The following is a 25,992-nucleotide window of genomic DNA, read 5'->3' on the forward strand; positions in this document are numbered from 1 at the left end:
TGGTGGTATTTGATGTATATATTTATATTTGATTGTTAGCTTTTCCTCTGGGATTGCTCCATTTACAAGGATGTAGTGTCTCTTCTGATTAGTCTTGGCTTGAAATCCACTTTGTCTGCAAAAAGAATAACTACTCCTGATTTTTTTTCTGGGTTCTTGTTGCATGCAGTATTATTATTCATTCTTTAACTTTCTTTTTTTGTTTTACTTTAAAGAGAATAAAAAATAAAAAAAACCAACAAAATGATACACAATTTCAAAACAAAGTGATAGGAAATTAAAAATGGTTGTTATATTGCCCATAGTTATTTTCAATGTAGTTGTTCAGATTACCAGATATAACTATGCAAAATTGATCAAGCAATTAAGTATTAACTGTACCTTTGAATAAATCAATAGAAAATAGTAGTAAAATTATGTTAGCTGCCTTGTGTTTATATATGTGTGTATATATATATATAATGTGTGTGTATATATATAATGTGTATATATATACACACACACACAGACACACCTCTTTTGAAATCACATGTATTATAAAATGCTGTATGTATCACACATTTCAGTATGAGAACATGATACAGAAAGAAAAAATAGCAGTTAAGAAGTTCTGATTCTAATAAAGAGTATGGGAATGAGATAACTCTGATTTCTTTAAAAGATCCTTTATTACTTGCTTCCAACAAAATAGGCAAATAAAATAAAAAGGATATGAAACCTAGATTTGTGTGCTTCTCTATACACAATAATAGAAGAAATGGCAGGACTACAGATTGCCAAGTGCTGTTCAAAATGAAGTTTGTAGATTACCTGTGGATTTTAATCAGACTTTTTTCCCAAAACTCCATTGTCAAAGAGATGGCAATGATGATACAAATCGAAAAATAATAAACATGCTTTGTTATTCGGTCCACTCTGTGTAGGATCTCCATTATAAATGTAAAAACATCCACCTGTTGCGTCTATGGCAGTCTTAAAGTCTCTGTCAAATGCTCAAAATTACACAAAATATTAAACATTGTTTACTATTGAAAGGTAGTATAGCACTTGAACTGCTAACCAGAATGATGTGAAGAATAAAGCAGAGAACTGCAAGTGCCAAATATCATCATTAAGAATGTTGTGTAAAAAGAAAAACAGTCTAATTCATAAAAAATACCAGAGACTATAGATATGTAGGCTAGCTTTACTTGGAAAGTTAATGTACTACTGCATCGATTTCAGGTATAAATAAATGGACAAGGGAGTAATATAAAACTTTAATACTCTCAGAAAAATTTATGCAATAATTATGAATTCAAATATTAATTGATTGCTTGTTGAGAAACATACTGATAAATATTGAAAGAAGATCATTAAGTGGACATAGTCAGTGTGTAGTGGAAGACCTGGAAACCGGAGATTAAACCACTACCTAAGGCTCCTTCTCCCTTTATAAGAGAAAAGCAAATTTGGAAACAAATTTAGAGAAAACAACTTTTTTAAGAAACCAAATTCTAGAGCCACATTTGGAGACAGCTTTTATTTTTTACTAAACTGAGACCATTTACATTTTAGGTCTCTGGATTAGGATTATTTTTTATTAAATATACTCTTCTACAATATTTTAAAGTAAAAGCATTTACTTTAACCCAGCTTTTAAAGAGTGGTGGAACTATGGATAACTGATATTTTTGTTTCTGTATTTTTTAGTGAGCCAAGTGATATCAACATCAAATGCTATTTGCACGTCATACTGTAGGAGGTCATTTTTAAGATCTATAAGGTTTAATTTAAATATTTGTTTTTGAGTGTTCTGTGTCTGGTGTTGTTATTTTTGTTTTGTCTTCTTGTGACAGTAGTGACAGAAGTAGCACTGTATGTGATGCTTCCCAAGGCTGCTGCCATATTCGAGATAGCATAACAACCTGTGAGTACCTCATATAAAAGCTTTTTGTTTCATGTCTAATTTTTATTTGCAAGCCATAATAAGAAGGTAATGTTCAGCAAGGGTGGTTATGACGTTAGCTGGAATAGCAAGCCCTGGGGACTGCCGGTCAGTTGGGTGGCTAAAGTGTTGTTCCGTCGCCTTTTATGGTGTGGCCCTTTGGAAGACTCAGTCCACATCTCTCCTTCCACTGCTTAGTCTCAGTTTCCTCTAGCATATGAGGGAGGTGTTTTAATATATATGCATTGTGTCCTTTTTGGCTTATGCTAAACTATTTAAAGCTATTTCAGTAATATTATCACCAAGGTTAGAAGTGTAGTAAGATCACAGCTTTGATTTGTTTTAGGAAATAACTGCAGGCCTAGAAAAGATGGCTGGATTAAATGATGGATGGGAAAATGAATACAGGAATTTTTTGGTTATCCATAAATGCACAAAAAACAACCTTGAGCGTAGTGACATAAAACCACAAAAATCAGTTACAATTCTTATCTCATATTTTAGGTATGAGGAGACTGGCTTATCCAGGTAAATTCTTAGTTAGGTGACTCTCATCTCAACATGTCTCATGCCATTCTTCTCAGATTGAGTGTAGGACCTGAGCCATCGAAAGGATTCCTCCCTCACATATCTGATGGCTCCTGCTCTCTTTTGTCTGGGACCTCAACTGGGGCTGCTGACCTGGGCACATATTGGTGGTTACTCCATATTGCCCAGGCTTCTTCACCGGTAAAAGTAGGATTTCAACACAGGGATCTCTGGAAGAGAGAATTAGGCAGAAAGTATGCTATATTTTCTGATCTTGTGTTGGAAGTGATTTTGCTTCTCTTCTGAGCCATTCTAGCATACTGTTTGTTAGGGTGAGGTCATTTAGGCTGATCTACAATATCACTACATTCAAGGCAGTATCAAAGAATTTGTGGACACATACTAAAACTACTAAAAAGAAATGTGTGTATTTGAATATATCAAGCAATACTTCATTTCCAGTTCAAATCTTCCATTACTTTTAATGTGAAGTATTAAAAAGCCCACAAAATTTGACAGTATTGAATGACTCTTTCACTGTGTGCAATATATAAAGTTAATTTTAAATGGTGGTGAAATTCTTATTACAGTGAAATTCCTTATTAAGGAAACTTTCTTGTTATCATATCACTGCGTATTAAACCCAGAGCTTTTGCATTGAGCCACATCCCTCACATTGAGCTATATCCTCAACCCGTTTTTTTTTTTTTTTTTTTTTTTGAGACGGGGTTGCAAAAGTCTCTAAGTTGCTAAGTTTCCCAGGCTGAGCTTGATCTTGCAATCATGCCTCAGCCTCACAAATTGGTGAGACTGCATTTCTGTGCTATCATATCCAGATGTCATTAAGGAATCTTCAGTAGAGGGTCGTAACTATGGATTTTGTTATATTAAGCTCGAGCTGGTGTCACTCACTGTTCTAATTTATATAAACATATCAAATTCTAATCTTGTGTTCTAATGCTTTGAACATTTTTATAGATTCTAAAATGTCAGTTATTAATTGAAACAGCTCTTTTATTTGAACAGCATTAATATTATTACATACCAGCTAGATTTGTGTTTTATTTTGTTAGCAATTAAAGCCAGTTTCATTAGAGAGTTCTTCTGCTCCGTGCATGCGCTTTCCCTGAAAGGGAATGGAATTTCAAGTCTGGAGATCTATTTTCTTCCCTTTGGTGTCCACACACGCTACTGTGCCATCATCTTGAGCAACCAAGAGGTGAGAACAGAATCATAATCAGTATTTCTGTCATGGGCTTTCACCTTAATGAAGTCATGAGTACAGGCAGTTTGGAGGCCTACTGGAGACTCTAGAAATGCAGATAATTGTGGTACTTAAATTGGTAGGCAAAGATCTTAACCTCAAGAATATCTAAATACTTCTGTTATTTGAAGGTAGATATTATGATGGCTGCATGGGGAAGTCCCCTGGGAACAAAGTAGAGGCTTGCCTGACCTTGCTGTGGCTCTAACTATGTTGGTTATCTAGAGCTATACAATAAAACATCACACACTGTAATGGCCTAAAACAACACACATTTATTATCTCACAGTTTCTATGGCTGAGAGGTCTGATACCACTTACACAGTTCAGTTGCTTAGGGTCTATCAAGTATTGGATCATAGAATTAACCAAGAGGGGTTTCTTCTCAGAGGTTCAACTGAGGAAGTATCTCCTTACAAACTCCCTCAAAGTTGTTGGCACAAATCATTTATTTGTGGTTCTGGAATTCATACAGCTGACTTCTTCAAAATTAACAAAGAAAAGAGACAACAGGAGGTAGAAGGAGAAAGAGATAAGGACAGATGAGAACAAATTTTATACCATTGCCATCTTCCAGAAAGACCCTGCCCCATGCTGAGCTGAGGAGGGAATTTGTAATTGCTAGGATTAAATGTATGTCTATATGTATGTCTGCATGTATCAATTGTATGTGCACTATAGTTAGTACATATGCAGTGCAATAATGGTAATTACGAAGAGATGTTGTACTTACCCAATTTCTATTGAATCTTTTACACATTTAAAATAATATAGTATTTAATATGCTAAATATGTAAAATGTAATTTAATTTTACACATAAAAGGAAAAAGCCTTTTTATAACAATGCACAATCTCGCTATGTCTCTTAAAGAAGTTCAAGTGCTGAGGGTGTAGGTCAATGGTAGAGGGCTTGCCTAGCATGGACTAGGCCCTGAGTTCCATTTCCAGCACTGCACACACAAAAAAAGTTCAGGATTTAACTCTATTCTTCTCTATATAAAATTTGTGAAGAAATATTAAGTATAGTGTGACCAGTAGTTTGATCAAATTCCTCAGAATCTCATTTTATTAAATTATAATGTAACCTTAGAAAAGATTAGAATTAACCATTGGTAATACAGCAACAAGATTAATTTTATTCTTGACATTATTACAGCATTAATACTTGTTACCAACTTTTTATCTCATATATATGCAACTACACGTTTAAGTAGATAATCAAACATCCAAGTCCCCCTAGTTAGCTTGTGTTCTTATTAAATATGTGATAAGTCCTTTGTCATTATGACCCACAGGTTGAAAATGATAAATTAGAACTATTTACTCACTGTCCATGAATAAAATAAAAACATTTTTACGAACAATGCTGTCAAAGAAAGGCCACTTACCTTCCAGGGCTTTGTTGTCATTTGGGTTGTTACATTTGAACTGTCAAAGAAAAAGTAAAATGATTTCTATAACAGCTGTTTGAAAGTAGAAATAGTTTTATAGAACTGTCAGTGTTTGTAAAAATTCTTAATTTGGACAAAAAACTATCAAAGCTTTAAAAATATTTATGCTACAAAATACCAGAAATCCAAAGAAATGCTCTAATAGGGAACAGGATAGATTAATTGGGGGGCTGGGGATTTAGCTCAGCGGCAAAGCGCCTGCCTGGCAAGCGCAAGGTCGTGAGTTCGGTTCCCGGTACCGGAGAAAAACCAAAAAAAAAAAAAAAAGATAGATTAATTGGAGGTCCTGCAAACAGACTCATGTCTCAGTTCTTATGGATTTACGTTTTCTGGGGGGACAGATTTACAAAGATGTTTTACAAATCCCAAGCTAACTAGGGGGACTTGGATGTTTGACTGTCTAGTTCAGTGTGTAATTGCACTTTTCAATGGAATTACCAATGTAATTAAATGTGTAAATCAATAGATGTATTTCCACACATATATAATTATAATCCATGTTTGTTTTAGATAGGATCTCAATATGTAGTCCAGGCTGCCGTCGAACTGTCCTGACTCAGACTGCTGAGTGCTGGGAGTACAGGCGTGTGCCACCATGCCCACTTCAATAATTGTATTTTCAAAGTGTATTTCTATCACTTGGTCAAGTTTTATGTCATTTGCATAGACATTGCCTACTTAAAGATATATTTAGTATAGTCTTTTAGTCATGCAGATAATATTATTTTAAGATTGTGGAACACTTCAAAATAGTTACAGTGCCAACTTTCAGACCATGTTCCCTTCATTTTAATTTTCAGGTTGTTACATCCTTGTCACAAGGCTATTATGATTTAAGATTCCCCATTGTATGTAAATTTTCCAGCCTTCATTTTCCCTTATCCTCTCAAGTCTTGGCCCTGCCCTAGATCTTTTGAGTAAGATCTGCTTTTTCACCCGTCTTTAGGTGATTTATATGCATGTCAAGGCTGGGGAAAGCCTGCTGTCCAAGCGTGGATGCACTCTGTTTAAACAGATCTCTTAAGTGCCTGATAAATGCCAAAGAGCTGTGTGTTTTTCCTCATGTAGTCCTCACGAATCCTTCCACTTTGAAGATATAAAGATTATTTAAATGTTTTATTATGGAAAATGTAAAATACATAAAAGGGAAAGAAAAATAATTTTATAGTTCTTAACTAGGACAGACAGACCCTTTACAAAGGACAGATTAACAAGGAAAAACCAAAAGTGTATTAATGTGTATATTTCGTAAATACATGAGAGACACCAGGGAATGATTAAATCTCTTATATCATTTTTAACAAATAATAATAGGTGGCGAGACAAAGGAAAAGGACTTTGTGTCTGTGAAGGAGACAAATAGTGTAAAATTAAATGTTTTGGAATTTGTTATGTGGATTAATTCAATGTCATTTTGAGGCAGATAAAGGCCTGAAATTGTCTTCTTGATCAGCTTTTTGCCTTGCTGGTAGAGAGGAAAGGAGAGGGGCTGGGATTTAGCTCAGCGGCAAAGTGCCTGCCTGGCAAGCGCAAGGTCGTGAGTTCGGTTCCCAGTACTGGAGAAAAACCAAAAAACCAAAAAAAAAAGAGAGGAAAGGAGAATATTTTTGTAAATTTAAATTTATATCGTGCTTTTAAGCAGTGGTAGAGGACAGAGTTCTTCTATTTGCTTTTCAGTTGCCTTCAGTTTAAAATAATTATTATGCAAATTAATCACAATGTAGAATGGTATGTCCTGGTCTCCTACACACACAACTGTAGAGACAAAGCTATAGTGAGTCTTCCCTGAACCCTTCACCTAGTTTTAACAGGATGTAGCCAAACGAGTTTAATGATTATTATGAAACAAATCTCAAATACCATACAATTTTATTTGTAAGCAATTCCACATCTCTAAAACAAAGGTTCCCTTTTTTGACATGGGCCTCGATACTGCTGTTATTATTTAAAGTACTGTAAAATATTTCTCATTACCATCAAGCAACAAGTTAGTGCTGAAATTCCTTAACTGTCTCATGATTATTTCTTACTCTTCTCTTCTTTCAAGTTTCTTTGTTTGCATCAGAAACTAAGATTCATCCATTTAGACTGTTTGTCTTTTGAAATTCCCTTTTCCAAATCCTTCTCTTAAGCTCTAAGTGCCTAAAATAAAATTATTATTCATCCCATTTTACCAAGGAAGAAACTGGGACTTCAGACATTTTATAAACTTGCCTGAGGTTTTTGTTTTTCTTTTTTGTTGTTGTTGTTTCTTTGTTTGCTTTGAGTTTTTTTTTTTTTTTTAAGAAAGAATCTCAGTATTTAGCCCATGCTGGCCTAAAATTTATGGCAATCCTCCTGCCTCAGCATCCAAAGTGCTGGAATTGCAGGTATGCACCACCACATCTGGCTTGCTTGAGTTTTAATAGCTAGTATATGGCAGTGACAAATGAACTCAGGCATGCCCATTTGTATTGATTTTTCACTCTGTCTTGCTGATGCCCTTACATTTTTCCACTTTTATTGTTAACCTTTTAATTTAGCCCTTTGTACTTGCCTAATTATTTGTTTTAAAATATTTTAGGACCCTCACATGTTCACTTTGAAAGGCCATACTTTAAAATACGGACCCTTAGGGACTCAGACACCCTGTAAAAATGCCATCACTCCCTACAAAAATAAGTTGCAGAATGTAGGAAACATACTTCATTATTGCCTGTATGATGTTTTAAAGACAATGTGATCCCAAGGATAGTTGTAACTGTAAAGATGATCTGGGAACTTCTTAATCTATCCGCCTGTCTGATTGATGCAGTTTCTCCAACACCATGTTAAGAATATATTTAAACCTTACTGTCATCCAACCATGAGGAAGCTATGTTGCTTAAAAAAGTGCATGAGAATTCTACTGTACAGATTGTCCTTGTAGCATAAAGATTTGTCATATTTTTACAAGCTTTCAAAATTTTGTCTTTAGATTGGGGAATTAATATACATTCTTCAGGGAAACGGTTTGATCCCCTTGCCTTCCAGTTTCGTTTCAACAGAGCCTTCAAATCCAATTGACTTCAACAGTTCATTAGAAGAAGGTATAGTACATATAGATTTTATTGCATTTCATTTTTCATAGTAGTTAGAAGATGAAAAAAAAAATAATCAAAAGAAACGGGGCAGAGGCTGGGGATGTAGCTCAGCAGCACAGAGCCTGCCCGGTAAGCGCTAGGCCCTGAGTTCAATTCCTGGTACCAAAAAAAAAAAAAAAAAAAAAAAGCCATCAAAGATGAGCCTATTCCTTTTATAGTGAGTCTCATCTTCACAGCAATTTTCTGTAGTATATAATTAGATTTGGAAGACCGCTTTTTAACTTTGTGTCAGTATCCATGAAATAGAGCATCATTTAATCAGCTAACAGCATCAGTGAAGATTCTTTTTAAAAGCTTTTTCAGTCTTCAGATAAATACTCAAATTTGGCATACAAAATATTGTGTAGTGAATGGACCCAGTGTATAAGACTGGGATACTAAGGCTGGGAGATCACAAATTCAAGCCCAGCCTTGGCAACAAAAGGAACCCAGTCAAAAAAGGGGAGGTTGAGGGTGTGGGATGTAGCTCAGTGGTACAGTGCTTGCCTAGCAATGCAAGAGCCCTATGTTCAATTCCAAACAGACACTCACACACACACACACACACACACACACACACACACCACAAAAAAAACCCAGTACACAAGGGGAAATGCTATTTTCCTTTCACTCTGTTAAGTGAAGGAACGTAACTATAGTTTTCTATTTAACAACCTCCTCTTCATCCTGGATGGAGGGCATAAATGTTCAGTTTATTAAGAAATACTTTTGTTTTCCCTAGAAAATAATAAGGATCATCCAGTTTTGTATTTGAAATGCGAACGCTGTCAAACCCTAGATGTGAGCCTTAAATTGCCCCTGACTAATGAAGCCAAGGAAAAGGCTTTGGCTTTTGCAGCACAACGGGAAATGTCTACTGTTGAGTATCAGCGAAGGATGATCTCGGGCACTCTGGAGAGCAGTAGCATCCGCGTGGCCGTTGCCCTCCTAGGGCTCACCAAGATTGAGGTAGGAATGGAAAACAGATGATCGAATTCAATTACTAACTCTTAAAAATATACAGAGCTGTTACCACTTGATCATAGCAATATTTTTGCAAAAAATGATGAATATTTTTCCCCCCCAGGAAGACAGCTGAGTAATGTTTTTTTTTAACACCACTTAATGATAAATCTGAAAGAATGTATTCTGCTATATAATTTTATGCATTACAATGTAGGTCTGAATTCACAGTAGTCAATTTTGGCTGCACATTGGAATACTCTGGGAAAGTTACACATTTTCATCTATTTTCCATCCTTGTTTAAGGTTTAATTTCATTTATATATTATAAAAAATACTTGGCATTGTGTGAAAGACTTGATGTAATGCTAGACTCAATTCATCCTGATTGTATATTACTAACAATTAATGATAGCATTTTAAAGATAATCGGGAGTTTATAAAGTTCTGGTCAAAAGTATTAAAGTCTAAGTCTTTGACATCCGCTTGATTGGAACCTTTCTGACTGTTTCAAAGAAGCTGATGAATCTCTTCAGATTTAACTGAAATATTTACTTCTATATAATAGTGAATTTGGGAATGCTTATTTTCAGCAGGCAGTATACTTTTACAGTAAAAATTTTCAGTGAGTTGCTTGTTCAAACATTTAGCCTATCATATTACTTCCTCTCTTTCTATCTTTAACTTTTTAAATTTATATTTTAATTATTAACTCTTCTGAAAATAATTACTTAAAATGGTAAAGGAGGTGGACTTTGTCTCTGACGTCCTTTTCCTATACACATTTACATGTATAACTTTTCTATCTTTCTCCTTTTTCCTATAGCTTTCTACCTAGTACCCAGAGCACTTTTTATATTTATTATTGCATTCAATAAATTATGCATTATATTAGATTTATTTTCTGTTTACTTCTTTCTTCTGTCAGATCGTGAATTCTTAAAAATCAAAGAACTTTTCTTATGTGCTTTTGCCAATACGTTGACATCTCCTGCATGACATGTCTCCTTTTTTTCACAAATTAAAAGTGTCATTTGTAACCTGCTGTATTTATACTGTGACAGCTGAGTTTATCTTCACTGTCTTATTTTTAAAAGGACAATATTGTGTGTAAAAGAGCATATGCATGGGAGTTGTTTTGTAACCCACGTTCTATGACTAATGGTAGAAGGAACTAAAAATATCAAACCTAGTTATGAAGGATGTTTTTGGCATCTCCAGCATAGTAAGCCTTGAAAGTATTTTATGTTCACCAAATTGTCGTTAGTGAAAGAAAAGCTCAGTTTCTACTGCTAATAAGAACTATATTTTATGGGTAAATGTGACAAAGCACAGATTTTAACTCGGGGACGGAGTACCTTTCCAGTGTTATTCATTACTGGAATGGTTTCTTCTCCCGGCAAGCAATTTCTTAAAATACAAGAGCAACAAACATTAACTTATCTCTCAACAGAGTGTCCACAGTGGTTCTATGAAATGTGTTAGTGCTGCCTTCCAACTGTGTAATAATGTCTCTGAAAAAAATAAAGAGATTCAATCCTTTGAACATCTTTTCCAAGTACGGTGTCTAGTAGATAATGCTGTCTTTTATATTTTTGAAATAAAAATGATGGAAATTACATTTCAACCTTATCATTTCTTTTCAGGCTCTTATGCTCTTTCATATGTCAAAGTTGAAGAAGCCTAAGTTCATTTTATTTACAACAGAACTGAGCCTTCCAGAACATTTTATTATCCCTCCCAAAATCTACATGCCTCAGATTCCAGAAACTCATGTGAAATGGACTACATCTATAGGAGTTAGTACTTCACATACAGCAGGTAATCAGCAAAGTGTTGAGCAGAATATCTAGCACTGTTCCAGAAAGATTGGTAGCAGAAGCATGCCAAAAGAGAATAATGTGTCATTTATGAGTAATTTATTTTTTTTAACCTGAAACAGGATCTTTAAGTATTTACTGTTGGTCTTCTGGTGCTTCTTTATTCTGTTGCTGTGATCATGAAGTTATAAGCCGCATTTTAATATGAGTAGTGATACACTGACATTAAATATAAGTGGTTAGATGTAAAAATGTGACTATTTTTTAACTATTTAAAATTATCCTTTTAAAAAATATTTTACTTTCTTTCAAGTTTCTGTATCAGTATAAGAATGTCATTTTTTTCCCTAGGGCTATTCCTGGAATATATTATAACTCTAGTATTATGAATTCCAGGTTATAATTTTGATAAATCTGGTTTTGTTGTAGTGTTGTTATCTTCCTATGGATTTGGGTTAACTATAGAATGGAAAGTGTTACTCAGTCCTTGGGGGCTGTAGGCTCTTTCTGCAGATAGCTTCCAAATTCTCAGTTTCCTGAACAAATAATTGGACGAGGCGCTTGAAAAAGGTAACAAGGGTTTTCATTTACTAAACATACAGGAAGAAGTACACTTGGCAGAGTGAGAGCAGGCCACTGAGAGAAGCTCAGAGAGGTCATGAGGTTAATGGCTGAGGTCTTTGGTATCTCTCATCTCTCACCCTGTCGTCAGACCTTGGCTTCCCTATCAAAAACCTGCCTGATTTTGCCCTCAAAAAATTTAAGATAGCAGGAGGCCTATAATGGTGAGGCAGTGACTGCCAGCAACTCAAGTTCTCAAGGACAAGGTAGCTAGCGGCTAGAAAACAATAGCTTGGAGAGGAATCAGAGTGAAGGCCCCCTGGGGAAACATAAGGGAACTGACAGAGGAAAAGAAAATAGGATTAAGCAATACAGAAGAAATGGAACATACTGCAGAGGAGACACTGCACAGTGCTGCTGACAGTGGGTGGCTAGCTGCCAGCTGGGAAGGAAAGTGAAACAAACTCTTTCGCTCTTGGGGAACTGGGGAACTGCGTTGGGACCAAAAGAATCAGAGGCAGTTGGAACCAGCAAGGAAAATACAGGGTACTGCTTCTAGAGAGCCTTCCACAGGCAACAGTTGCTTAGTGACCTCGGTACAGTGCCTGCAACCACAATCACGGAGGAAGACCTGGAGGGGACATCACTGTAGGGAAGGGCAGGCAGAGTGTTTGAACCTGGGTCCCACAGCAGTCCTTTGACTCCAAACCGCATTGCATCCGTCCAAGTTCCCAGAGCCAATGAGGGAAGGACGGTCACAGGAGACAGCCAGCAGTTGGGAAGCAGGCTGGGGGGAGTCCTCCTGAGAGCCAGGGGCTGGTGATCACAGACTCAGCTCCTGCGGTCAGAGGCCAGGTTCAGCCTGAGTTAGAGTTGGGAGCTCGCACTGGCGCACTATTCTCCCTGTAAACAGATCTGAGGGCAGACCACCACCTTTGACTTGCAGCATAAACAGATGCATCCTGGCCTGAAGTTTGCTCCTTAACCCTAGGCTGAGGAAAAAAGCCATGTGTCCAAAACAATAGAAAACTTGCTTTTGTTATTCTTTATTTGGCTGTATTATTTTAAATTTTTTAAGTTTTAATTTTTTATTCGTTGTTGTTTTCGTCCTTTGCATTTCCCCCCTCACTTTCATTCCATTATTTTACCTTTTCTTCATTTATGAGCATATCTGTGTATGTGCGATTCTCCTCCTCTTGCCTTTTTTTCTCCCAGTATAGTTTATAGAGAAGAAAGGAATTCTTGCTTGTCCCTTTAGATCCCTCCTACTTTTATCCTTATCTCTTTACCTGAGTTCTTTCTCCTGTGTCCTGTTCATTCTCAATTTTTCTTTTCTTTCCTTCACTCTTTTCATTTGTCTCCCCTTTATTTATTCCCTCATATTTAGGTCGTAGAGTCCTTTCCCATCCCAAGTTCTCATTACCAGTTTTGTACCCAGTTTTCGCAGTTGTTTCCTTCTAAATACATAACATACCCTTACCACCGTTAGGGTCCTTTGCCCCTCTCTTACTTCTTCCTTCCCAAACCACATACCAGAAAACGTAGGAAAAAAATAACTGTTTCCTTTTCTCTTCCTCCCTCTGGCATTACCTGCTCCCCAGGCCTCTGGGTTGTAGATAGCTGATTCTATAAAATACCTGTTGTGTGCTGTTTTTCACCATTAGAGGAGACATGGCTATCACATTTAGTGCTTATTAACTGTGGGTTAGGATTTAGGTATCATGATGCTTACATTGTAACCGTGAATTTCTTCTCTATGCTAAAGGGAGGCCCCAAAGAGGGTATCATGACATGCTATTTCTCAACTACCCTGGTAAATACCACTGTAATAGCTTAGCATTTTTCTACTTTATTGGATTTAAGTGCATAGAAATAATCCTGACCCAGTGGATAGTAGTGTACTACTGAGTCTGCCTGCTGAATCAACCATCATACCCAGGGAGAAGGACAGGAGGAGTTCCTAAACCAAGAACTCAGACTGGATCAGACTCTGCAAGAATGCCTGCAACCTAGTGGAAAGAATTCCCGACTCTGAGTCAGCTCCAGCATTACAGTAGCAGGACCAGAGGAGTCATTAGGGTGTGAGTGCTCAGACTTTGGCAAAGAAGCTACATGGAATCACATATGCAATGTCTCATTGGAATGTTTAATCTGTCTGTTATTGGGACATATTATAGGTTTAATTATCTCTGTGTTTCTTGATTTATTTAGTAATGTAGAGTTCTGTTGTATTCTTTTATGGTCTCCCCTCTTTATTTGCTTCTTACTTTTGTATATTTGTTCATTTATTGGGTCTGATTTGATAGGAGTCTAGGTTCTCTCCCTCTTCTCAGCTGCACATCTAGTTCCTTTTTGTTTTAACTCAAACCCCAAGACTGTCTAGTGTTTTTGAGACAGGATCTCACTAATGAGTTCAGGGTGACCTTGAACTCACTTTATAGCCCAGGCTGGCCACAAGCTCACACCGATCCTCTTGCCTCAGCCTCCCAAGTGCTGGGATTATAGGCATGTGCCACCAAACCAGCCTCCTTGAGGCTATATTAGTAACATCTTTCTTTATTCCTTTTCCAAACACATAAACTCCTCCTCCCAAGTTTTTAAATTCTCCATAATTATCTCCCTCACAATCACTCCTATGTTCTCTAGTATTAATCCTTGATTCTCTTCATTTTAAAACTTTGGCTCTTCCATATCATACCTATTTTATTATCCTCCCTATCACCAAGTCTGACAACCATATCACTTTCCTAAAACACAAAGTAAACCACCTTTCTCCCACATCACACCTTAACCCCCCAAATTATCCTCTGAAAACTCTCAATACTGATTTAACTCCATTAAACTCCATTAAAAGTACTACAATGAGATCAGACTCACATCAACTTTTTCTTCTAATTTACTACTATTACCCCTTCACATCTCTCACTTAGTGACTAACACTCCACATCCAACCACCTCCCATTCTTCCCTGCACCACCACACCCACCACACTGCAGAGCAACCGCAGTAATACAGTGTCATAAGGTGTATAGACAATAGACAGAAGGGGGAAGTTTAACTGCAAGGACTATCATATAGAAGTGTTTTAAGGTTGAATCCGTGGATGCTGTTGTAATCAGAAGTATTTTGATAAAATGTAGGAACAGAACCAAAAATCGCATTAAGTGAATAATAGAAGGAGCAAATACTAGCACTGGTCATACAGAGCGATCCATGTAAGTCACAAACTCTCGTCACTACTCTAGCTCCCAACCTGTACTAATCCCCCTCCAAAAAATGGAGGAGGAGAAAAGGGTGGCACTTGGTTCACAATCTTAATTTGTTCCTTAATTTTGGAAAAGATGGCCACGTTTGTGTTTCTGGGGGAAGGATGGTCATTGTCATGTTTGTCACCCAAGAAGAGGTTGCAAACAAAAGTGAAATTTTTACAAATGATTTGTTGGTGAACCAAATTGTTCACAAACAAAAGTATTTGTGAACTGTGTACAACAACAACAAAAACCACAAATATACATAGATTGAGGAGGCAAAGAAATAGGAGATCTCCAAACACCCCCAAATCTCCCAAGACAGAGCAAGGAGTCGCAAAGGGAGAAAAAAACAAATACCAGGTAGCAGAGACTGTGGAAAGTTCACAGAAAGGTTGAAGAAAATAGATGAGTTCAAAAGGAAATGAACAAAATTTACAGCAATTTCAGTCAATATGCCCATGGTGAATTTCAGAAAATAGGAAAAAGTCTGGTCAAACTAAACAAAATAGTTCAAAATCTGAATGACAGATTAAACAAGGGTATGTAATCTTCAAAAAGATGTCAGACAGAACTACCTGAAATAACAAACTGTGTAGAATGCAAACATTGCAGGAATGATCAGTATGAAGATGGAGTATCTGATATTGAGAACAGAATAGTGAATTAGGATAAAGAGCTCAAGGAAGCCAAAACTAAGAGAACAGTATCCAGCAGCTACTAGTTGACAACAAGAGGACCAATCTAAAGTTAATCAGAGTTATAGAAAAACTAGAAGATAGCATAGATGGATTCCCTAACCTATTTATGGAAATTATACAAGCAAATTATGCAAATGTAAGAGAACATTTTTTTAAAAAGTGAGTAATATTGGGCCGAGGATATAGTTCAGCAGCACAAGTCCCTGCCTGGCGAGCACAAGGTCCTGAGTTTGATTCCTGGTACCAAAAAAAAAAAAAAGTAAGCAATATTTGTAGAACGCTAAACAAATATGATGAAAAAAGGTCATCAAGCCATATCCTTATTACCAGCTATGCAGAACCCCTCCAAAAAAAATTTAAAACCCACCAGAGGAAAACAAAAAAACACATACAAAGGTACACCAGTTAGAATCTCTGCAGACTTCTCAGCACAAATCCTAAAGATAAGAAGAGCTTGGAGTAAAGCATTTCAAGCCCTAAGAACAAATAACTTCCAACCCAGATTAATTTATGCAGCAAAGATATCCTTCAAAAACAGATGGAGAAGTAAGGGGTTGCCATGAAAAAGACCAGCTTAGAGGACGTATGAGTGCTATACTAGCTCTAGAGGAAAAAAATGAGAATACTTAGTATTATCTACATGCTGTAGTTCATTTCTCTATCTAAGCTCTAAGTTTCTTAAGTTCTTGCCCAATGACCAAGCAAAAAGGAGAAGGCTACCTCTAAAGCCCTGTGGGAGAACTGTCTGAGTGTATTGTTGTTTTTCTTTTGAAGTGAGATTTCCACATTCAAAGGCAACTGGGAATCTAGATGGAGGGAAAGAGAAAGAAAGTATCTTTGACGAGTAAGGCTGAGAATCAGTTTGTGTCTCCTGGAATTAGAGACGATTGTATACAGATCTTCCACCGGAGGGTGGATTGAGATTATAGCCTCATCAATAAGGTGGAAATCAATGTTCCAGTGCCTTAAGTAAGGCACACTGGCTACCCGACACAGAGATCAGGGCCAAGGCTTAGTATGGTCCCGTGTCCAGTGTCCAGTCTCCTTGCATTTAAAGAAGGAGCTTTTTTTTCTTATTGGTCTTCGGTTTTCCCGTGAATGACTTGGATATATGTAAAGCACTGATAATTGAGACAGCCATAATTTTGGCCTGCCTTTTTTCTTTGCCTTTCTCCTTTTCTACATTGTTGAATACATACAAACCAGGTCATAGGGGTCTTGGGACCAACTGAAGTTTTTGTAACTTGTGCCAAATATCTAAGGCTGGTTAACTTATGAAATGTTGTCACAGTGCCTGTCCCTCCTTGGTAGATGGATCTATGTTTGTATATTTATGGAAAATGTCTACTAATGGGCTATTAAAGATAACTGGATTTTCCTCTGCTCTGTGTAACTCTCCCTTTCATAATTAACAGATTTCTTAATGTACCTTTTCATTTCCATAAGGGCAGTTATCATTTTAGATCTCATGTTATTCCATCTCTAGAATTACAGTCCCAATTTGGTTCTGTTGGGGGAAAGTGATGTCTCTGCAGTGACTCCTTTCTCTTCTCTTGCTGCAGTATATTGTTCATCTGCATATCTCTTGGTCTTCTGTAGGGTTCTTTATTTTCCATCTGGGGTAGAACAAGTGGTCAAAACAAATCGGTCTTCTCACCACAAGAGGGCAAAGGCGAGCATCAAAGTTGGAATCCATCTTGAAACCTACCAGGGTCTTCTGAAAATTGGCCTGAATGTTTTTTGTATTGTTCGATATCTGCTACTGAAAAAGGAACCTGGACTTTAGTAGTTCCGTCTACCTCCTGAGACTTCTCTTAAGAGCAGGATGATTTGTGATTTGGAAGTATAAGAAACACCACTCCATGTGTGTCTTCTGGAATTTAAAGTGGTCTGAAGAGTATGAGGAGAGGACTGTGAATAGTGGGCATCTCTGGGGAGCTAGCCTGTGATGGAATTTCTGTGTCACTTGAAGAGGATGAGGCTGATTGACTGACCTGAATATTATAAGGAGGAAGTTGAGGAGACCCTCCCAAGTTTTACATGTATTAAAGGTAGCAAAACAAGTATGCTCTGCACAGTGAGAGCAGAGCACTGAGAGAAGCTCACAGTGGTCAGGCGGTTAATGGCAGGGGTCTTTTGTACCCTCATCCCTCAGCCTGATGTCAGATCTAGCCCATCCCATCAAAAACCTGTTTGATTTTGTGCCAGAAATTTAGATTGTACTTTCTGATGAGTCCCAGTTGCAGGGCTTGGAAACTTTTGTGCATGGGTCCTGGTCCTCCAACATTGACAGGTCACGCTCACTTGTCCAGCCAGCTTGCCCCACCCTAATGTCCTGCCTTGAAAGTGTAGTTGCAAATTATAAGTTACAGGATAATCTTTTCATTTTACCTTCCTAGGACAGCTGCAATTCCTGATGTTTCATCTTTATGGAGATTTTCAGTTTGATAAACAACTCATTTTGACTTTTGTTTTATATCGATGGATACTGAATCAATAATTTATAAAATGTGGGGGCTGGGGATTTAGCTCAGCGGCAGAAGCGCCTGCCTGGCAAGCACAAGGTCGTGAGTTCGGTTCCCGGTACTGGAGAAAAACCAAAAAAAAAAATAATAATAATAATAATTTTTAAAATGTGAACTTAAAAAATGTGTTATACTTTCTATAGGTCTTCATTGGTGATTGTGTGCTCTGCAATAATACATTTAGAGAGGTACTTTTTTTGGTACCAGGAATCAAACTCAGGACCTAGTGCTTGCCAGGCAGGCTCTGTGCAGGCTCTGAGCTCAGCTATATCCCTGGCCCTAGAGAGGCATTTAATCAGAAATTTTATAAGCCGTTTCTCGTAGTTAAAGTCCTGGACAACATGCTGTTTATTTGCTTGCTAGCAGCTCATTCAAACTAATTAGTAAATCAATCTGCAAGAACTTAAAAATCAACTCTGTTCAAAGTACAGTTTGTTTTTAATACAAAATAATTAGAGAAAGTTTATGGTATTCAGAAATGAAAATGCAAAACACAATGTTAATTCACTTCCAGCAATCCCTTATTTCCTTCCCCAAGGAGGGGTTAATTAAAAAGTGAAATGCTATTTCAATTATTTTCTTTGGGAAATTTTGTCTTCTTAGACGATTACATAGGAAAACAAAACAACTTCTTAGTTAAAATGTTGGCAAGCTAGGACTCCTTCATAGGCCCTCTCTTAATTTTCCATTAAATGATCCATGAAGACATAGAGAATTTCAAAAATTAAACAGCAATGGAAAGGAAAGATAACAGCTAGACATTTACATAAATCCTATGAGGAAGTCCCACTAATTACTGAGCTGATGTGGCCAGATTGAAAAACACATTTAATGGCCTCTGCAGGCTCAAGCCCTATTAAAATATAATTTAGGTAGAAAGATGAAACAGTTTAGTCCCATGATCTGCTCTTTCCTCAGAAACTTACTATTCATACCTTTCAGAAAATCAGGAATTTGCTTCCTCATTGCAACCTTCTTGGCACTTAAGAGTTTAAGAATAGCATTCTAATGAATGGACTTAGGTGAAATGCTTTTGAAGGTGGTCAGTCCTCCCCCACTTTTTTTCTTTGCCTTGTTTTGACTGTGATTCTCTGTTAAACATTTTTCTTTTTCATCCTTCTAAGCAAACAAATCCTTGAACTTAAAATGACTGAAACTCTAGGGGAAGTATAGAGGAACATCATTCTGTTAAGAATGTGTAAGATTTCTGGCTGTAGTGGTATTGGCAGAGGGGAAGCACCCAAACGAGTTATAGGGGGGCGTTATTGATAGGACTAGAGTTTAGCTCCTAAATAGGAACTAAAGTGATTTTCAGTGATGAAAGTTTTCCCTTGGATTACCAGAAAATTGCCAGTGGATGCTGAACGGAAAAGAGGAAGAGGAACGAAAATTCAACAATGCAAGCAGGTTTATTGCTAAACTTGAGAGGGACCTCTCTGAGAACAGAAGAGAGAAAGCATCTCTTACAGAGCCTTTTTATAGCATTTTTGGGCAGACTTTTAAGGAGGTGGGATCAAAGAAGTATCAGGCTGATGTGTCCCCTATGTCCTCTGTAACCTGCTGACGTGTCCTCGGGATAGCTGTTAACCGGCTGGGTGTATCCTCTGTGCTCTACTGACACAGCCTTGAGGGACTGCTTGTGGCCTAAGTCCTCTGTGACCTGTTTCTCTGAGATGGTGGGTGAGCTTGGTGGAATTCCTGTATGTGCTCTGTCAGATACAAAAATATCTCACTTCACGCAGGAAATTGGCCCAAAGAGTATACATTGAGCTACTTCCAATTTAAGTCTAAGAGATCACTTTAGACTGAAAGGGGAATAAGATCCTGTACAAGTGAGCATTTGGGAAGAATAAATACTTTCTATGTCCTTGAGAAAATGAGGGAAGAAAAGGCAGAAATACGTTTTGCAGTGCTAGGAGATAATAGTGACACCTAAATTCAGATGTGTAGAGTCTACAGGAAAACAAGGAATAGTGACAGCCAGAGGTTCTGAAAAGTGATACGTGAAAGTGACAAATTATTTATAAACAAACAAAAATTTTACTCACGGCAAAATTGACAATAATATTAGAAACCAAAAGAGTGCAGAACTGTAGTGCTTATGCAAATTAGCTGTCAGTGTATAATTGTATATCCTAGTAAACTATTGTTCATGGTCACTTAGGTGTGTCAACCCAGATTCCCAAAATGAAGTGGTATAGGAGAAATATAACTCTGACCTATTAGATGTCAGATGTTCAGAGTACATGTCCCCTGAAATCAAAGAATGATTTCCGAAGGACAACAGACATTAGGAGTAGGAAAGGTTTATTGAGAGGTAACTCCTGAGAGACAGGAGGAGTCCCAAGTGGGTTACCACAGACACCCTTTTTCAGGGGTAATTTATACAGCAACATCACAAAGTGTGTACAACGTGAATTAGACTATAATCAAGCAATAAGAGTAGAAGTACAGTCACTTAGCTAATATTGATCCAATAGGGAACCGGAGCACATTGCAAGGCTTTATGGCTGACATCATTAACCTTGGCTTATCTATGATTTCTAAAACAGAAGCATATTGGGAAGGGAATGGGTCCAGGTATTCTGGTCGCCCATGATGGTGTCCCATGCATATCTAGACTGAATGGACTCGGTGGTACTAATTGCAGTTCTGCTTATCCCGTAGAGAAGTATGGAAGTCTGGCCACGGTGACTTTATCTTAAGGCCTTGGCTTGTTTAGATGCACCTCCAGACACAATTCTGATATCTTTCATTTTCACTGACTTTCTTAAGAGACGAATCCCTCTCTGCCTAGATATTGATCTATTTTTAACTTAGCAGCCTAGAATAAAAGGCCATTTATCTTAGTGAAAAGGAAAAAAAATACTTTATGCAAATGTAGCTCCAAGGAGATAGAGGGGCCCATTCGACTGAAATCATCATCTCACTTTGTATACATGTGTCAAGAGTTTTTCTAGCAAGGGACAGCACTGGGGAGGGAAAGAATGAGATAACAGACATGTCCAGGCTTGTTTCTTTGGTTCCTGAACTGGACTTCTCCCTTTCTTGCCTGTGAAAATGAAATTGGTCCTTGACCTCCTGGTGCCTGCATCTGTACAGTCTGTCCATTCATCTATTCCACAGAGGGCAAACTTTTTAGAGATGGAATGACCAAACTTCAGCCCAAAACCCACTCATTATCACAAAGTGCCAACACTACAATTAAGCCTGCTTATACAGTTCTCAGCTTCTAGGGCCATGCTGGGATGACTTGGCTTGCTTGCCAACAGAGAGGGCTGTGTGTACCCACTGCAGCACATGTGCCGTAGGGTCATAGGCTTACTACTGCTGATGTAGTTTGAGGATAGGTAAAGGTGGTGATTTGTGTCCCAGTTCTGAGGAAGTTTGGAAAAGCCACTTGTCTATAAAATATGCATATATATATATATTAATATTTTAATAATCTGTCTCACCATGTTGGTTGCACAATAATTCAAGGGTAAGGATAAAATAAAAACATTTTCAATATAACAAGGAAATTGAGACAACAAAAACTTCATTTATTTGCTAACAGAACAAATGAAAGATTTACTTATGGCTGAGGGAAATTAAGTTTAGAATAAAGAATTTAGCATCCAAACACAATAGTTAAAAAAAAAATCAGTAAATGTGTATAAATCCCATGATCATTGACTGAAAAACAAGAAGAAAAATTCACCTGTTAGAAAAGTAAAGTCAACTACCAGACAGCTTTATAAGGAACAGGTTGTAGTCATTATAGGTATGAAAGATTTTTCATTTTGGGAGACCAGATTTAGATTAGGATATTTTACATGAAATATGAATGATGAAAAATTGGGGCAATAAAAATATGTAGAGATAAAATACATAATTTCTAAATCAGATTGAGGCAACATTTTAAAAATCTTGATGAATCTAATAAAATACAAAAACAACAATAACAGAAAGGATATGGTAAATAAACCCCCCGAAAATAAGATGTAAAATAAATGGTTATGTTGTTGAAGTACAAAAGCTGCAGTCTGTCCTCTGAATCCCAGGAGTCAAGTAGTTAAGTGGCAAGAGACTGTTAGAGAAAGAAATTTATTATGAAGCTCAGGCTGCATCCTAAGTACCTGCAGAACTAACAACCAAGTGCAGAGTTTATATCAATATCTTTTGCAAAAGCAAATGGGATCAAGAGATGGAGGGAGAGAAAAGGTGGGGAGAAGGGGGAGTAATAATTATGTGCTACAAACATGTATTAATAAAAATAAAAAGAAGTTAATAATCTTTTAAAATCACCAAATAGCCTCAGTGTTGAAATTTCTCATTGCCTCTTTCAAGTACTGTTTTGAATGGTGTTCAGATTATTTTTGCATGTTGTAAGGGTCATGCATTTAATTTTTTTAAATTGGAAATTTAAGGAAGTGTATTTTTAGCCACTGTGGGGTGAATGCTAATCATTAATTGTGCAGTGGTCCATTTCCTTGACCCACAGTCAGATGTTATCTTAAAGACACTAAATGTTCCGGGTTTTGTAAATTTAAAGAACGATTACTAATCACGAGTTTTTATGACAGATGTGTCACTTTTTCCTTTTTTTTCCTGGAACAGCTGACTAGCAGTTAATATCTTAATCATTTAGGTGTGAATTTTCTTCAGAACTTTGAATGCTGGGCAAAAGTAAAGAAAAAAGAAAGCAAGTTTGTAAAGGAAATTTTTAAAGGACAAGTTAACCCCATTAGGTTGTTTTCCTCTTTCTAATTATAGTAAATGCAGAATAAACTATAGAAGTAGATATTTTAACAATGGAAGGTAAAATGTAACTTTGTCCTATTTTTTTAAAAACATAATATACACAGGCCTATTTTGTGTGTTTATCAGTTAAAAACAGCTAGAATAGATACTAATACTAGGATAAGTCTACTTTAAGGTCCATTTATTCTGACTACATATTCTCTTTTGTTTTGGTTTTTCTTCCGGTACCAGGAATCGAACTCATGACCTTGCGCTTGCCAGGCAGGCACTGTGCCACTGAGCTAAATCCCTAGCCCTCTGACTACATATTCTCAAAATATATAAAGCAAAATTTTGCAAACAAAACATCTCAATTATAGTAGAAGATCTTAATATAACTTTCTCAGTCATTGATCAGGCAGACAGAAAATTGTTATGGTCCTACTAAACTTGAAGAACAAATTTAGTAAGATTAGGTTTTTCTGTACCTAGTAACTTTAGTTTGGCTGTGCTGGAATTCCAGTTTTCTCAACCACATGTGGGGTTTGTGAATTAAAAAGGTTCACATGCGTTCCATTCTCTTGGCATCCCAGATACCTGTGTTTCCATGAATGATGGGGTCCCAGAGAGGTTTCTAGGTTCTTATGTGCAATGAGCAAAAGGAACTGGACATGGCATTTGATGGTAAGGAGAAATTAGCAAAGTTTAATGAAGTTTAATCAAGCTCAGAGTGAGCAGGCTTGCTCTAGCAGAAAGGAAACTAGCAAGAGCACTGAATGCATTGGGTTTATGAATTTAAAATCTTGGGCTAGGTCTATGGCATCTCCCACTGGGTGTTCTAGGGGTGTGATTGACAACATGATTGACAAGGTTCTGAGTCCTGTTAGCTGTGTCTGTTATGCATATCCTTTCCAATAATTCACTCTGCTATAATTGAATGTATGAAATGCAGTTCATATGCATGAACCTTTAATGATCTCCAGGTGAATGAGCGTTACTACAGGTCAGTGATGGTGAAACTTCTAGAGCAGCATAGTGAGAAAACTATGGCACATGTACAGAGGCCAGCACGCTGAGCCCTCTCGGGTCAGCATCCTTAAGCGAGTCATTCTAGTAGCCAAGAATCAGATAACAGTTGGTTTTTCTAAACTAAAATCTTAGTATTCAGGTTTAAATTGCAATAAACAAGTGGGTTTTGGCTTGCAGTCTAAAAGGTTTACAATCACTGTTTTTAGAGCTTTCACTGATACAAACAGCTTGCTGTGGCCTGTGTGCCATAGGTTCGCCACCACTGCGATAGTCATGCTGGAGGATCTGGGACATACGTGTTTTAATTTGGAACTTCAGGATTCTCTGCCTCCAGTTAGTAGGGCTTAGGACCAAGGTCAGGGGATCGGCTGTGGGGTATTGAGCAGGTCACGTGAGTTGAGTAGTCCCATAGCCCAGTTTCTACTGTCTGTATTACTTCCTTTGGTTTCTCAGACTCCTATTTCCACCTCTTCTTTATTTCTGTCACTTTTCCTTCCTTTTCTTTTAACCTTTCCCTGCACCCTCCCTACATCTCTTTATTTTCACCTTTAAATATTATCTTATGTCTTTCTGGTGATAGCAAAGCAAAAGTAATCCAGCCTATTTTCAATAATAAAATCTGCATTAACTAATATTTCAAAAAAATCTGTCAATAATTAGTATAGGTTTTATCATTTTTAATTATTATTATGATACATTTGACATTAAGTCTTCAAGTTTACCATAAGCAAACCACTTCAGAAAATGGTTTTTCTAAGTGGGTGATAATAAACTACATATCTACTAGTGAATACTTTTAACAGAATATATCAAGTTGATTTTAAAATTTTTAATTGCTGGACCCTTTTATTTTTTACATAGAGTCTGTGGTCATTTTTATGCTTTTGTTATTAATTGAAGAAACAGTAATACTCCCTGTTAGCAAACATGAATCTATTACTTGGTTTACTGGAAAAACAGGGCAGATATTTTTTATATGCCTATAGGAATAAAAAGTACTTAAATAGGCAGAATTATAGTTAGTATGCTATTTGATCTTTTGACTTATATAATAGAAAAATGCTTTCCAACAGTGGATAGAATTCTGATTTAAAGATTAGTCAAAAGTTATCTAAAACGTAATTTTTCACATTTCTTTGCAATAAATAAATATATAATGAGTAAATACAATCATTCATAATAGCTCATTTTCTGAATAAGAGTTTGTGACTGTTAATAATATACCTAAAATTATAGAAGATAATGTCTGATTTACTGTATTACTTAATCTTTCCTGCATTTTTAAGTTTTTCTTACAACTTTTGCAATGATCAAATTATATTCTATAATTAACTTAGAATTTTAGGAATTCCAGACTCCTCAAGTACTGCCATTTGTGTACTGAGGTTCTGCAGATGTGAACGGAAGTCCTAGTATCTCATTCTTTTTCAAACAGATTAACACTAGAATGATTTGTTTTATATACTGAGGCCGTTCTATCTTAGACTAGTATCTCAAAGTCAAAAAAATGAAGTATTAGAAAGCAGTTGGCCAAATCTCATTAATTTAAAGAGATTAAAAACCTGAATTCCAACCAGGTGTGGTGGCAGACACCTTTAATCCCAGCATTCAGGAGACTGAAGCAGGAAGGTTGCCGCAAGTTTGAGGCCAGCCTGGGCTATAGTGAGTTCAAAGCCATTCTGAGCCAAAGAGTAAGATTCTGTCTCAAAACAAAACAACAAAACAAAGTAAAACACCTTGAGTTCCAAAAATACTTTGTGAGATGATCTTGGAAAGCATAGATAGAAGAGTGGGAGAATACAAAGAGAGTAAACCAGTTCAGAGGGTTTCAGTAACAGTACATGAATGGCATCTGTATGTTACAGAATTAGGACTGCGAAAACTGTGCTTATGAGAAGATAAAAGTAGTGGCACTATGTAGCCAGTGAAATTTCCAAATTTCTACACATCAAAATCATTTTTATATATGGGGATGCAAATTTTCAAATAAATATCTTTGTCCAGAGGTGGCCTCTTACTTATAACATATAATATTTTACATATGTTCTATGTATTTTTTAATTAAATTATTTTGTTTAAGACAAAGAAACTGATTTTATTATTAATAAATCTTCAAAAGGAGAACTATCATTTTTATGAGTACCACTGTTA

At 36.7% G+C, this 25,992-nt stretch overlaps 1 protein-coding gene across 1 annotated transcript in view; it reads left to right on the forward strand.

Annotated features, from left to right (window-relative positions):
- The window catches only part of LOC102019004, a gene marked incomplete in the record, with an annotated part of 405,168 nt that overhangs the window by 202,666 nt on the left and 176,510 nt on the right, over positions 1 to 25,992 (forward strand). The window contains 5 exon segments of the mRNA XM_005414632.2: positions 1,839 to 1,909; positions 3,529 to 3,674; positions 8,128 to 8,239; positions 9,015 to 9,241; positions 10,882 to 11,056. Coding sequence (XP_005414689.2) covers positions 1,839 to 1,909; positions 3,529 to 3,674; positions 8,128 to 8,239; positions 9,015 to 9,241; positions 10,882 to 11,056 — 731 coding nt within the window.

Source organism: Chinchilla lanigera, unplaced genomic scaffold (genome assembly GCF_000276665.1).
Source record: "Chinchilla lanigera isolate Chin_1 unplaced genomic scaffold, ChiLan1.0 scaffold00192, whole genome shotgun sequence".
In the NCBI taxonomy this organism is placed as follows: domain Eukaryota; kingdom Metazoa; phylum Chordata; class Mammalia; order Rodentia; family Chinchillidae; genus Chinchilla; species Chinchilla lanigera.